Source organism: Pseudoliparis swirei, chromosome 9 (genome assembly GCF_029220125.1).
Source record: "Pseudoliparis swirei isolate HS2019 ecotype Mariana Trench chromosome 9, NWPU_hadal_v1, whole genome shotgun sequence".
Lineage (NCBI taxonomy): Eukaryota > Metazoa > Chordata > Actinopteri > Perciformes > Liparidae > Pseudoliparis > Pseudoliparis swirei.
Window position 1 is genome coordinate 13,727,247 of NC_079396.1, and position 15,346 is coordinate 13,742,592.

General features: G+C 40.0%; 1 protein-coding gene across 1 annotated transcript; it reads left to right on the forward strand.

Annotated features, from left to right (window-relative positions):
- Window positions 1–160: 160 nt before the first annotated feature.
- Window positions 161–10,957, forward strand: acvrl1 (activin A receptor like type 1). The gene is made up of 10 exons (XM_056423571.1): window positions 161–770; window positions 5,277–5,348; window positions 6,346–6,582; window positions 6,908–7,113; window positions 7,199–7,298; window positions 7,381–7,527; window positions 7,644–7,919; window positions 8,120–8,317; window positions 9,496–9,626; window positions 9,919–10,957. The coding sequence occupies exons 2-10, from the start codon at window positions 5,279–5,281 to the stop codon at window positions 10,063–10,065; spliced, it is 1,512 nt and encodes a 503-aa protein (XP_056279546.1). The 5' UTR covers window positions 161–770; window positions 5,277–5,278; the 3' UTR covers window positions 10,066–10,957.
- The last annotated feature ends 4,389 nt before the right edge of the window (window positions 10,958–15,346 follow it).

The following is a 15,346-nucleotide window of genomic DNA, read 5'->3' on the forward strand; positions in this document are numbered from 1 at the left end:
GTTTTTGACCACAGACATGTTATTATTTGGTGGGCACTTTGAAGCACATTCCTTTCAGTGCAGTGATGACAGCAATCCACAGGGGAAAGAGGGAAATAAGAGGTTCAGCAAGAAACAGGAAAACCGCTATGAGAACACATTCCGGGCCGAGCGGAGCCGTGCGGGACAATAAGGGGTGGGACAGAGCTGTATCCTATTTAGAAATCTGTAATCTTGCCTTGAGATCGGGACTGGAGACCACAACAGAAAGCGTTCATACTTCGGGCTTGCAGAGATCTTTCAATCGTGAGGTTCTCAACGCGGAAGCAGTCCGGCTCCAACCCGACGAGGCTTTATCAGCGCAGATTTGGCCCGAGATGAGATGAGATAGCGGCTGACATCGGCGCGTTGGCTGTCGTCCTGCCAGCAAACAGCTGCCGGTTCTTTTCACTTTGCACTACTTTCACGAGCGGAGGTGTCACGTTTTGAGAAGCAAGCGGGCTGTTTTAATATTTGGAGCAACAGGGGGAGGAAAAAACTTCGGACAAAGTGTTCCCAGAGACGGCGGGTGAACGTCAGCGAAGCAGGAAAGGATGTGAACATCTGCATTTGAGCTGCTGAGACGAAAAGCACAACGACTCTCTCATAAAATGGAGACAGTTGCGTTTAAAAACGCACTATTTTGTATTTGAAGCACTTTGGCCGCGGAGGGAGGGCTGCTTCCAGCTCGCTGTGATATGGGAGTCGTGCGACGTTTGAGTCTGTCGGGTTAAAAGGCGAGTAGAAAACAGGTAGGCTTATGGGGAACACACTTGTTTTGTCTTTCTGTGTGTGTGTTTTATGCTGTGCTGTAATTTCCTAACTAGTAAAATGCAAAGATGTAAATATAGATATCACTGGATGCCATGTCACCTTTGGCATCACTCCACGTGTTTGCAGATGAACAACAGGTGTCAAAAGGTGGCCCATTTGACCTGAAGGTAAAGGATGTTCTTGAAGCCATCTCCTGTGCACTCATTATCATGAAAAAATGGGGTAGCCATAATAAATCAAATTTATTAAACTCTTTAGATCTTAAAGCACAATGTGGAGGTATGTTGATTCTGCACACTACATTTTACACTAAATTAATGAAGGAATTTGATTAAATTTCGACTCTCCTTAATGTATCTTAAAGCTACCGATAGTTACATGTTCAACTACCAGACCGATAAATCAATAAAGTCGATAAATTGGCAATATTTGCTTCTTGCAGATGTCGTATCATAGTGAGGTAGCAGTGTTGCCATTACAGACATAGTTTGTCCACCAAAGAGCACTGACTGACAGTTTATGTATTACCCATCAAATTTAATATGTCCCACTATGTCCTATTTGTAGTTGTTTATTTGTTCATGTAAAAAGAAAAGGCTATTGGCTCACATAATCGTACCATATTTCTTAAACTATCATATATCGGTATCAACTTGCTAGGCTATAATTACAAGATACGTTCACAGATTAAGCACATTAAAATGTATTACCGTATGATAAATACGAACAACCCAAAAGGATTTAAAGGTACTTCCCCCTCAACAGGTTACATACATAAATTGATGCTTGAATAACAAAGCATCAGCAATTATGATAAAATGATGATAAAAGTATATCATGCATGATGATGTAATACTTCAGGGTCATTCTTTTTTTACATCATACATAAATATGTGTTTTTAAGTTAAAGTGAGACTTTAGGTCTGAGCCTAAGTGTGACAGTAGCATGATAACATGGACCAATTACCAAGATAATGTTTGCTAGCTCACTAGCCAGATGTACACAGTGGATACTTAATAGTAAAAACAACCGATGCCGGGGTATCTGATAAGAGAACTTTAATATTCTTTTATTTCATGACGTAGATTTGTCTCAAATAGTCGACTGATAGTGCTTAGAGCCATTTTCAACCATAAATGCAGATTTTAATAAATTTGGAAACACATTTTAATATTAAAACCAGGCTTAATATGTTTCATTACAATACAGTAATCCCTTCTAGTTTATAGTTTAACAGACACATGTAAGTGTGGAGGTAGTACTCCTTGAAGTAAGACTTTTTATGTGACTCCACTTTATAGCAAATGTTCATACCTCTTTCCTCTCATGTACAGAATTGGCATAATTGCTGGAGGTGTTGAACTTAAATCATGAATCAAAGCAGCATCTCTCCTTCCTGCATATTGTTTATTGATTATCCATCACTGCACTTCACCCAACACACACACACACACATTCATGTTCAAACGACTACGCACACACACGCACACACACACACGCACACACAAACAAACACACAAACAGGAGCCATTTTCTATTTTTGTGTATAGGTCCTGATATAAGTCACCAGCTTCTTGAAGGTGGGTGGCTGTTGTCGGTCATTGAAATAAGATTTGTGTGCCTCATACTCATTCCTACATGCGTTTCTCACTTTTAGAAAGACCAATTTGTGTGCAGTGTGTCGGACGAATATACATGCTTTTCTTCCACAGAGCTGCATTCATCGTAGGTATGCATGTGAGAGCATGCAGACAGTGACTGAGCCATGAAGCCTGCCAAGCCTAGCTTTGTCTGTGAAATGAAGATATGATCTGTTGCTGTGACTAGCGCAGTCACAAAAGGCTTTTACCACTTAACAACAACACACAACACAGAGGACACAAGTGATTTACTTGTGTGGCTATTTAATTTTTTTTAAACATAATTTGATGTTATCTTTCCATATAAACCACATCATATAAGATTCTACAGTCACAGTGCTTAAAGTAACTTTCCAGAGTTATAGGACTTGTTTGGTATGACGAGGCCTATAGTTAAGGGGCTGTTGGATGCTGCTGCGCGATGCCATTTCCCCACTATACCCACACAGAGTCATCCAGATGGAATGAGAGATCTGCCTCGCAGAGTTAAAGCTGTGTAGATGAGAGGAAGAGATGACAATGGATCTTTTCCCCTTGGGTCAGGAGGGTGTAACATTGGACAGAATGGAGAGAGCTCAGAAAGGAAGTGTGCTGGAATCTAAAGTCAGGCTGCCTACGATGGAGGACGTGATTATTGCTCTCGCCTATGTTAGGATGATAAAAACGATAGCTAGAGGAAATAAGACACAGTCATGCCCCTCCTATGGGAATATGTTAATTGTGTGGGTGGAGTATAATGTTTTGGCTTTTCCTCATTAACCCACATTAACCACCACAGGCATGTAGGTTACATGATACAGGAAGTGCTTAAAAAAAAGTGTAATATGGCTTGTGTTTTTAGCAAGTCAGAGCACCATGCATTGGGTTTTCATCTGTTGAGCTGGAGCCTCACAGCTAACCCACAGAGGAGGAAAGTCTATAGATAGCTGAACAGACATTTTTCTCATGTCAAATGTAAATCTAATCTAGCAGAGACTCCCCATTTGATTTAACACTCTGTTCAGAACATGTTCTCATTAAATTAAAAACATCCAGCTATGAGTAAACAATAGATGCATTTTAAAGACAATAGATAAACATTATTGGAATGACAAAGATAAGCCGACACAGTGAGTGGCAGATCAGTAAAAAAGTTAAAATACAGATATTCATCCTCAACACGTTCCCTCTTCTGGTTTTTCGTTTGTGACACTTGACTCGTGAAATGACTACGGTAATGTGATGGCTTCCTGTAGGTTATACTTAAATATATCTAGCTACATGCATCAAAACTAAAGGAGGATATCCGTGGTATTGTGCTGCTGACGTGTGTAAGTTCCTCTGCCAGATGTGTGCAGGTCAAGGGTTATTAGCCATGTGTGAAGTAGGATTTCTGTAAGAATATTTGACAAATAATCATAGTGCTGTTCACTTGCAGTAAAGCAAAACAAGTTACTATTTTAGAAAGTATAGTCCCATTTTTATTTACAGACTAGCTGGAGCAGCATTCTATTTACATGAATTTGTTTTTTTACGCAGTATGTTATCAGTCTGTCTAAAAATAATGTATTTATTATGGCCAACCGGTCTGTGCCTTCATTTTCTAAGTTCATTCTGATTCTACATTATGTTTAAATCTTAATTGTAGCAACATGCTGTCGAACTGGTGATGCATTGTTTTTTTTGGCCAGTGACACAGGAAAAAGACTCAAACCTGCCAGTTCGAGGTGTTCGCTGTCCGGAACCACCTTGTATCCTCTTTGGGCTTCAGTCGGCCTGTATGGCTGCTGTCTCCTGTATCTAAATGCACACAGCCCAAGTGGCAATCGCGCGCATGTGAGATTTAAGCCACATCCACCTCAGAGGTCACAGGACAGACCTCAGGTGTTGCATATGATTCTACAAGAATAGTTTCCTCCTCTTGCGTTGATGATTAATGAAGCTGCCAGCAGGCCTCAGTAGATTTAGAGTCTGAGCAAATAGTGCCAAGCCACATTAGCCAGCTAAACTGCTTCTAACTCAAGGCCTTTCAAACAACATCATTTCCAAAAGATGTGCTTTTAAAGTGATAGTAATACTACTAAATAATGAGAAAGAAAGACTTTAAAAGACCCCAGGGTTCATTTGGGTGGTGTGTTCCTGTGTGGGTTTTATCATTCCTTGCTGACAAGGAATATGTAGTCTAAATTGTGCACAGAACATAAAAAAACAAGAGGCTTTTATATTTACTATATCTCTCACAGTAAATATGTCTACAGTGTTTTAAACAAAACAAAATACACTTTTTACTAATAGTTGTGATGAAATGCAACAGGTCTAGGCTACGTGGGAGTCAGGTTACAGACTTTGTGTATGAAGGCCCTCCTGCTTTCGTGACCCTCAGCAATGCAGCCCAAAACAATGAGCAGACCTCAGTCTCGCCGGGCCAGCCGGGTGGGGCCACTCAATGGCAGGAAGCGCAGCCATCAATATTTACTTTGCAAGCAGGGCAGTCGAGGAGTCGACAGGCCTGGAGACTGGGTAGCACAGCGCCACACGCAGTCTAGTACACATACACAAACATTTTGGAGTGCTGTTACAGTCTCTTTTCCCGAACCAGCCTCCTTTTCCCACCCAATGCAATTACAACCCAGGCAGACAGACTGGGCCCTCGGGCTGTTGTTTTTGACCTCATAGCTTCCTCTGCCAAAGTCCGGTCTTTAGCCACTGCCCGACTCCATATAGACACTAATAAGTTAGTCAGGGCCATATCCTTTCCATAATGCCTCAATAAAATGTCTGGTGTCTCATTTTGAAAACACTAATTATATTATAATCATTTGAGAATACTAATTGTTATTCATTATTTTGTTCCTGTTTTACAGAGATGGGACGCTCTGCTGTGCTCACAGTTGTGCTAGTTGTGGCGTGTCTGTGGATCTCTGCTATCCATGCAGGTGAGGGGTCCGATGTTGAAAATATGTGTTGTTAAGAGCATTCACTTATTCATTGAAAGCTCCATTAAAGATGTCTGACAAATAATCACATGGCTATTAGGGAAGGGGTCACGGGTATGTCAGAGCCCATTGAGGATGCAGTTTTGTGTTCTTTGTGCGAGCTGGAGAATCAAAACATGGACAGTATGGTTCTGTCTCACGATTCTCACCAATCCTCGAGTGTAAAACAATAGGTACCTGTTTCCAGCAGACAAGCTCGGGTAGGCAGAGTGCACCCTACCTTCCCTGAGTCAAAGTAAATGAATGCGTGGCGAAACCATTCAAATATCAATTCAGGTAATGGTTGTCCAACGCACAACTCCAAGGCTCAGGAATATGTATGCTTTGTCAGCTGCTCGAGTCTCTCTGTGTCCTAGTGGTCAAATATTTAACTTAGCTTAGACTACAAATAGTCTGTTTTAAAAATTGGTTATTAGGTGGTCCTCCCTTTTATTGTCTTTTATTTGTCTTTTCTCCAGAGCTTTGTTTTGGACATTTAGATATGAGAATGCCTTTGCTGCATGTCTTTGTGCCTTTTCATGCACACAGTCACTTGACTTTTACTGAGTGCATGAAAAGGGTAACACAAAAGTACTAAAATAACACCTCTTCCTTTGCCATTCAGAATTGTAACTGTCTATGGTTCTTTCTTATTCAATCACTTCTCCTGGTTAACTACACAGTCTTTGTGATCTATGTGATGTCTTATGGCTGCCGGGGAATGTCATTAACAAGTTTATTTCTATAACCCATCGGGTTTCCCCTTGAAAAGGCCACATCTCTTAAGTAGTAGAGTGTCACTGTTGAATAGTTATTTGTGTGTTTTTGGCCTTGCTCTTCTTTTACAACTTCCAGATCAATCATCTGTGGCAGACAGTTTCTCAACTTACTACTGACTCGTAAGGCCGGTAATAGCCTTTCTATCAACACTGGCTGTGTGTACTTCCTTTTGCCTCAGATTCTGAAGACGATGGGAAGCTGCTCTGCAGATGCGAGAATAAAAAAGGCACATGCGTAAACGGGACTTGCAGAGGAGACCTCTGCTTCTACACCTGGGTCAACGAAAATGAGGAGAGGGGCTGTTTCTCCTCAGTAAACTACAGGGAGCAGTGCTACACCTCCTTTGAGCGCTTCTTTGTCCACTGCTGCAGAGAGAATCTGTGCAACGCCTTCACCACACCACCTCCAAACATAAGTCAGTATCCACAGCTTTTGCTTGACTATATTATAACAACACATGTATGAGTCTGTGGATCTGGGCCTCTTAGTTAATTGTCATTCAGTCCTCTCAGTCACACAGTTCAGAGCACATCCTGCATTACTTTGTACTGATGGGACTCAAAGCGTTGCTCTCGGTAGTAACTGGTTCCCCCTGGTGGTCAGTTAGAGCACATTTAATGTGTCGTTCCTAGTTTTTTGTTTTGTGTTTTCTTTAATTGCAAAAAAACCAAACATTTCCTCTTCAATGTGTTGAAATGTTCCTCAAACCTAAGTGTGTGTCTGTGTGCATGGATCTCCAGATGGAGAGCCGACCACAACGCCCCCAGCGTTCACTCGTCCAGAGCTGTGGATCACGTTGTCTTTGCTGCTGTTCATCATAACTGCCAGCGTCTGCGGCTTGGTGCTTTTCCTGCGCTTCCGTCGTGTACATTGCAAACTGACAAACATCGAAGAGCATGATGTCACCATGCTCAAGGCTCCTCATGGAGATGACCCCACCTACGGCGTAAGAGACATTTGATGAAACAAAATACCTTCAAAATATGTTCACAATTTTGAATTTGTTTATTATTTCTGTGTCTCTGTCTCAGGATATCTTTGATGAGTTTTGTACATCAGGGAGTGGGACAGGGCTGCCCTATCTGGTCCAAAGAACTATGGCCAGACAAATCTCACTGATCCAGTGTGTCGGTCAGTCTCCCTCCTCACCACTGCTGCTCTTCTTTGTTTTGTTGATTACTTTGCAGTTGAGTAATTGTAACTCGGTTTCCAGGTAAAGGCAGGTATGGTGAGGTGTGGAGGGGAACCTGGATGGGTGAGAGTGTGGCTGTCAAGATATTTTCATCAAGAGATGAGCAGTCCTGGTTCAGAGAGACGGAGATCTACAATACTGTGCAGCTGCGACACGATAACATCCTGGGTAGGGCAGCAGATAAAAGAGTTTAGTTTTTTTCGTGCAGAGAAAGGTGCTGTCATTTCTTAAATCATCAACTGAAAGACAGATGTTGAAATAGCAGTCCCCTATTCTGTCTTTAGGTTTTATAGCCTCTGACATGACGTCCAAGAATTCCAGCACCCAGCTGTGGCTCGTCACCCACTTTCATGAGCTGGGTTCCCTCTACGACTTCCTGCAGTACAGCAGCTTGGAGCCTGAGAGCTGCCTGAAGATGTGCATGTCTGTGGCCTGCGGGCTGGTCCACCTTCACACTGAGATTGTCAGCTCCCAGGAAAAGCCAGCTATCGCCCACCGAGATCTGAAAAGCCGAAACATCCTGGTGAAGCGGAATGGACAGTGCTGCATCGCTGACCTAGGTGATGGTTGTGCAGAAGCAAGGACAGCAACATCTCAAATCATCTGTTAGACTTGTAGTTGTATCCATTTCCAACTTCTGCAAATAGTTAAGATTAATTGATTTAAGATGAAACAGCTGTTTCATGCTGATCTTCATAGTTGTGTAATTCACTATCAATTAAATTAAAATGCATCTGTTTGCTGTGTCTACTCTTGTCAGGTTTGGCTGTGATACACTCTCAGTCTCATGACTACCTGGATGTGGGCAACAATCCTCGCGTGGGGACCAAGCGCTACATGGCTCCTGAAGTGCTGGATGAGACTATTCGTATGGATGTCTTTGAGTCCTATAAGCAAACTGACATCTGGGCCTTGGGCCTTGTCTTCTGGGAAATTACCCGCAGGACAATAGTCAATGGTGAGGAGGCAACAACCAATTAGAAGAATGTGCCTTTACAATTATTTGCTCTCGCTATCTGGCCAACTTTGATGTTGTTGGCATTTGCATCATGCGCAGCTAAAAAATATAGGCTACTGTTGCAGTGTGAGCAGAAGGGAGCATTTCCATGGAGTACAGAGGAAGGAGAACGCCTCCTGGAGCTCTTTAGAACAGACCAACTTTCTCTTTGGCTTGAAAGCAAACCGTTCGTGTACTACTTTCAGTTGGAAAGAGTTGAAAGAGTCATTGCTACTGCCGTGACGACATAGTGATGGACACACATCCAGAAAAATCTGGCTTGAATTCAGATGGTGCATTGTTTGTCTTTTTATTGGGTTCGCCAAAAATTAATGGTACAGAGCAAGAAAAACATCAAAACGACGGCTGAAAACAATATAATTCTTATTTAAACTGTGTTGAAAACCGGGACAATTAGGTAGTGAATAACAGTAATAAACAATGACTTCTTTTTTTAAATTAAAAGTAAAAAGCTATAGTACTACCCATCAGGCACGTCATATTGAAATGTGTCTTCTCTGTCCTTTCTGCATGGCTCCATATACATAAGAGGCAATCCGTCCCATGTCTCTCAGCAGTCAGCACCAGTGTTTTCCTAGTCTGTGTCTGTCTCGACTATCCTCTCTCATGATTAGCACTGCAGTAATTATAAACAGTCTTATCTGGTGTCAGCACTGTCTTGTACATAGTCCAGATGCAAGCACACATTCATGGTCAAACGACCACGCGCACACACAGACACAGACACAGTCCAGATGGATAGACATTCATAACTTACACACACACACTCACTCTCACTCAGCAGGCCTTGCAGATCTCCATCCCAGTGTATTCACCAGGGAATTGATATCTCTCCCTGCTCTCTTGTTTAGTCAAACATACTTTACAAAACTCCCACAACGGACTATCGCAATTTACAAATGTGCTTTTCAAGCCTTTCAAGAAGAGGAATGTATGTTCTGAAAATGTTTGAGGAGTAAAATGAAAGTTATAACAGTCATCTACTCATGAGGTTGATAATGGGTTACAATATTATTGCAGCCACCCACTGCCCTTTAAGTGTTTAGTAGTTGTACTTATGCTGTACTAGAGAAGAAGTGACACAATGAATAATTGTTTTCTCTTTTGGATTGTTTTAGGGATTGTGGAAGAGTACCGGCCTCCCTTCTTTGATCTGGTGCCCGTGGATCCCAGTTTTGAGGAGATGAAGAAGGTGGTGTGTGTGGACCAGCAGAGGCCCAGTCTGCACAACAGGCTCCATTCCCACCCTGTAGGCCATCTAATGACACACACACACACACTCAGACTCAGACAAGTGCAATTATATTTTCCAGGGTTACTATAATCTCTGCACAGGTTATCACCACTTCCAACCTTTAGCGTCAATCTATTTTTTCATTTACAGTTCAGCGAGATAAACAGCATGCGCGAAAACACATCAACATAAACACCTGATGATGAGTGTAGAGCCCACAGGCTGCAGGATACACAGTAACGGTGCCACACATGTTTCATTCTCCTGGGATGACCAGGTATATTACAATGTGTCTCTGTGTGTCCAGATTCTGACGGCCATTGTGAAGATCATGAAGGAGTGTTGGTACCAGAGCCCACCAGCCCGCCTCACTGCCCTGCGGGTGAGGAAGACACTCTCCAAACTGGACCATGACAGCGACTTCAACATTGAAAAACTCAAGCGGGACATCTAGACCAGAGCACCGGGATGAAACGGGGATTAAGCACTATTCCAAAAGCACAAAGTGTATATTATTAGTATGTTTTGAGCTAATGACTCTCACAGTCACTGCCTTATGGTGTAAACCACATGATTTTGAGCAGTAGTGTCAAGACTAGCTTCGATGGCTTTTTTTTTATGTAGCCTTATTTTTAACCCAAAAAGAAAACAATTAAGACCAACATATTATGTATATTTCCTAATTTAGGTTCAGCAAAAGGACTTTTCCAAAGCAGAATAATTAACATCAAACAATTCATAAGCCATTCTACACACATGGGGTTTTATTCATAATTCGTCATCGTCATGACCGAAAGAAGAATTTGTGGCATGGCACACTTACTCATCATTTTAAATCAAGAAGGGGAAGAGCACGTCATTCTGGACTTTCTCAGAAATACAGTTAAATTGCACAATGGGTTTTTCCAAAAATGACCAAAGTTACAAATGACATGGAGGCCTTGAAGGGGGGAGGGTTCTATGAAAAGAGGAAATATGTAAGTGATAACGTGCTCATACCAAAGCAAATTCCCTTTTCCGTAAGCATATTTAACTTATATAAAATGAGCATTTATTTTCTGCACACAGGCACATTGAGCTATTTAGTTGAACATATTCTAACAGCATTGAGGCTGTTGTCTTGTTTCACCATTGATGTTATTGTAAATATATTTTTGAAAGGGCTGTTATTCAATGAGACACATTTTATATACTTTTTTACCACACATTTTCAAAATATTTTTTTACATTTCTGTAGGCCAATTATGGATTGACCTACAGGCCATTACTATTACTATGGTCAATAAAACAACTCACGACATGTAATATGGTAAATGTTGAATAAAGGATTGTATTTTTCAACACTGCGCCGTAGATCTTCTTCTTTTTTTACCACTGCTGTTAGCAATTCTGTTGTTGGCCAGTAGAGGTCCTCAGATACCAGACAAACATCTATCTATGTTGTGCACTTACTTTGGGAGATTTACTGAATCCATTTAGCAATCGTTTTTTAATTTTCCTACATTCTTTAACAAAAGGCTTGAGACTAATATCTAATCACAACACTGAAGTATAATTAACAGTTATCAGCTAACATGAATCAGTGTCAGGGGATTATTTTACTCGCGTACATACATTATCATATTTGAACAGCCATAATGTTCCTTGTGTTACTTGCATGAAATGTCATTAAGATGAGATAACGTGCTTTCAATTTCTCTCAGTCACGCTAGCCTCAAATACTGAGATGCTTAACCAAAAAATATAAATAGACTCATATAAGACGAGCCTGACTGAATGGGGACTTCATGAATAAACATTTATTTTATTATATATTTATTTGTCTGCACTATTCTTAGTTGGTATTCTGTATGCATTGAACATACAAAACTTAACATTTCTCATTTTTAAAGGAGAGTGCAGATGTTCACCTATCCAATCTGAGGAGCTTAATTTCAAACTTATTTATAGATCTTGCTTTAAAAGAAAAATATAAATGTGACATATTTATTAAACAAACATCTGTTTTTAAAATCCAAACTACTTGTAAACACTTTTGTTTACTCTTCAGATAGGTCCCAAATATAGCAACAACCATTACAACCCTTTAAAAACACTATAGCAGCCATAGTGTCAAATCAGTTATCAGATTCATCTCATTTCATAAACATGTAACAACAGTAGTTTTGCATTCAAACTGATCTTGTGGGGAAATGTTGTCAAAGCGAAGCATAAAAGCAAGAAGTTTGATGTGCAGAATGCCACACTATCCCAAAGAATACCAAATGTCCAACATTAACCCAAATAGCCAAACAGTGTTTGGTTAAATAGTTGTTTCTGCTCTTTCATATAATATCTGTTTTCTTTGTCTTTCTTGTTGTGCTTATTTCCTTCCCCCGAGACCCAGCCCTATCATTTGTGCCCTCTGTGGTGGACATTTTGGTTTTGCATCCCTTTTTTTTGACTGATCTGAGTTCTCCTATCAAGTCCTGCTGTACTCTAAAGAGGACATCCTGGGCTTTCCAGTGATAGCACATGTGTCGGGTGGGATGATGACAACTTCCTCTTTGTTTTGACACAAGATCAGCCAGCACATTTTAGGGAAGTTAAAAGGTTAAAAAAAAAAAAAAGAGTCAAATATTGCTGAATTATTGTCTTTTTTACTATGATATTCATATATTTTCTTGTTTATTAACATGACAGGAATGATATATTTAGTTCTCAAAGCATTTCAGTTTTTTGTTTATTAAGTAATAGTCCTTTTATGAATGTCAACTATGGTGGACACCGGGACAATATTTAGGTATTTAATGACTCAACATTGTATGGGAGGTGTACCAAATGCATGATATTCCTCTACATTTCCAGAAATATCAACGCTTAAAATTAAACATGCAAAATAATAGATGAAGAACAGTAAATAATGATAAACAAAGGATTAATTTAGATAATCAAAATTAAAATAAACATCTGTTCTATGTTGGTTCTGGACATACGGTTCAGTTGTAATAAAAACAATTCTACCAACCTTCAACCAACAAGCAAAACAACCCAGATGGATGAATGAGTTTAAAAATCAAGTGTAATGTATTATTGGTTTAATATCACTCTATAGCCATAATTTGTTAGTTTATCTTCTATATTTGTTTGTCTTTTCACACGAAATTGTCCTGAGTTCCACTACAGTGAACATGCTGTAACATTTAAAAACAAAACAATTTTGAAAATGTTTCAATTTATTTAACTCTAAATAGGTAGAAAATCAATAAAAACAAGAAGTTGGAAGACACTATTTTCTCTCGGTTCTCAGGAGGTTATCTGTGTAGTGTGTGTGGGTGTGTTTTTGTTTTTGTGTGTGTGTGTGTTTTCTGTCTGCCTGGTTGTTGAACAAACTGCAGAGAGATAATAGTCCCTCAAAGCCCCAGTCTGGTCAGTCAGATGAAGAGCTGGTTATTTATAACACTGCAGAGGGGGGGTGGGGGGGGGTTGTTCAAGTATCAGAGAGGCCGAACTCCCCCTCTGTGAGTGGAGGAGCCCATCTCACTTCTGTGTATTACTTTTCGCAGTGGGATCACTGCAACTGGCTTAGTAGAGACAGAGGGATTTGTTCAGCAGACAACGTACACTTAAGAAATGCTGAGATAAATTGGATGCTGATGACGGGTAATAAAGCAACAGAGCACAATATGCAGCAGAGAGGAGAGCAGTGGGAAGACAGGTGATACAATCAGGCACAGATAAAGTCCCAAATGTACCTGGTTACAGCCTGATTCATGTCTTCTTGAGCTAGCTTCTCAAGCAGTGGCAGCCGGTGTGTTATTGGGGCATAGACAGGTCGGGTATCTAAGCTGAAGGAAAGACTAAACTGGACAAGAGGAACTTTTGCCATTATTACGTCCAGGATTATTTTATACTGCAAGCGGCTGTATTGTTTTGAAAAACATATTTTTTCCGCAGCTGATATGTGATCTGAGATAAACTGGAACAAACCAAATTGGTTTTACAGCTTTTAATCAGGGGACAGCCGATTGAAATATAGATTCGACAGCTGCAATGCCCCAAAGCTATAATATCAATAAGGGATTTGTTTGATAATTGATAAGTTATTGCATATGGGTTGGTGGACACGTGTGTCATGGTCCGACTAACCTAATACTGGTGCTGCCAGAACAAATACAGGAAGTCCCAAAGTCACCTGCTGTGCATATAAGGCCCATCAGCTCTCTTCAATACTGCAGTGTTGTAGTCGGTCATTACGTTTGATTCCTCTTTCATTTATCCATTAGAGGTATAGCCTGTAGTTTACATTAATCATGTGTACACATTTTGAAGGAACAAAACATTATCAGTCATCTCATATGTTAACTACTTCTGGCTTTTTTTGTTTTGTTTTAATGTCTTGATCAAGAATATATTTTAATGTCATTTGAAGAATAATTTCATTATTTTACTTTTTCAGTAATAATGTTAGGTTGGCCAGTTACATCCAGATGGTCCAATAAGTGCATTTGTTTCATTTGGATCCGTCACCCAAAGTCCTGTCTTGAGTAATAACCTCAATCAGTAATACATAAACCAGGCATAACCAAGTTAACCATACAGATTAAATTGATGTAAACATAAGGTTGCTGTTTGTTTCAAGCCATTCAAATAATGAACAGATTAGAGGAAACAAATGTACCCAATGTGTTCACTTTGGCATAAACTTTGTATGATTGTAAAACAATTGTACAATCATAAAAACTAAACTGAGATATATTCTTAATATACGATTAAATAAATAAAATATTGACTGATTACTAGATCCATGGGTGTATATTTTGAAGGACAACTAACAAAGATGGCATCAGAACATGGCATATTATTATTTTCACCGTCTTTAGCATTATCTTTATGAGTGAAACTAATTTCTCGTTTCATAAAATTAGATTTCAGGAATTTACATTTTCATTAATAAAACAATCAAAGGTGGCAAGCGACCCAGTTTGTTCCCTCAATACATTCTTGCTTCAAATAGGACCCCCCCCCCCCCCCGCCCCACCCGCCAGCACCATCTTAAGTATCAACACAATATTTAATTTAAGTCTTAAGTCTGATTTAATATTACCTCCCATGTGTTACATTACATTACATTACATGTCATTTAGCAGACGCTTTTATCCAAAGCGACTTACAATAAGTGCATTTCAACCTAGAGTATAAACTAAGAACAACAAGAATACAGGAAGTAACATTTCCTCAACATAGTCGAACTACAAAAGTACCATAAGTAAGTGCTATTTAAGTGCCACTGAAGTGCAAATCTGTGTTTTAATCCAGATATAGTCGGAAAAGGTGTGTTTTCAGTCTCCGGCGGAAGATGTAGAGACTTTCTGCTGTCCTGATGTCAGTGGGGAGCTCATTCCACCACTGAGGAGCCAGGACAGCAAACAGTCTGGATTTCGAGTGATTAGCTCGAGGTGCAGGAGTCACAAATCGATTGGCTGTTGCCGAACGGAGCGAACGTGCCGGGGTGTTGTTCTATGTTGTCATCTTTAAACATGTTGCCCTACTTATTCTAATGAATTTAGTTTCAAACAATTTATAAATCCCTTTTAAAAACAAACGATCATGTTCATTTAATGACTCTACATCTTCAGTTTGACCCAGTGTGTTCCCTAAATATGTAACTAGATTAATCAGATGCAGATGTGACCTCAAGCAAGGTTAATGGTTTATAAATTCCTCCAACAAATCGTGGAAAAACCTAGTACACA

What these genes read in the sequence shown, in the direction of transcription:
- acvrl1 (XM_056423571.1), top strand. Translation starts at nt 5,279, where the DNA reads ATGGGACGCTCTGCTGTGCTCACAGTTGTGCTAGTTGTGGCGTGTCTG. An exon ending in CACACCACCTCCAAACATAA is followed by an intron (nt 6,583 to 6,907) that starts GTCAGTATCCAC and finishes ATGGATCTCCAG; the next exon opens with ATGGAGAGCCGACCACAACG. An exon ending in GCGACACGATAACATCCTGG is followed by an intron (nt 7,528 to 7,643) that starts GTAGGGCAGCAG and finishes TTCTGTCTTTAG; the next exon opens with GTTTTATAGCCTCTGACATG.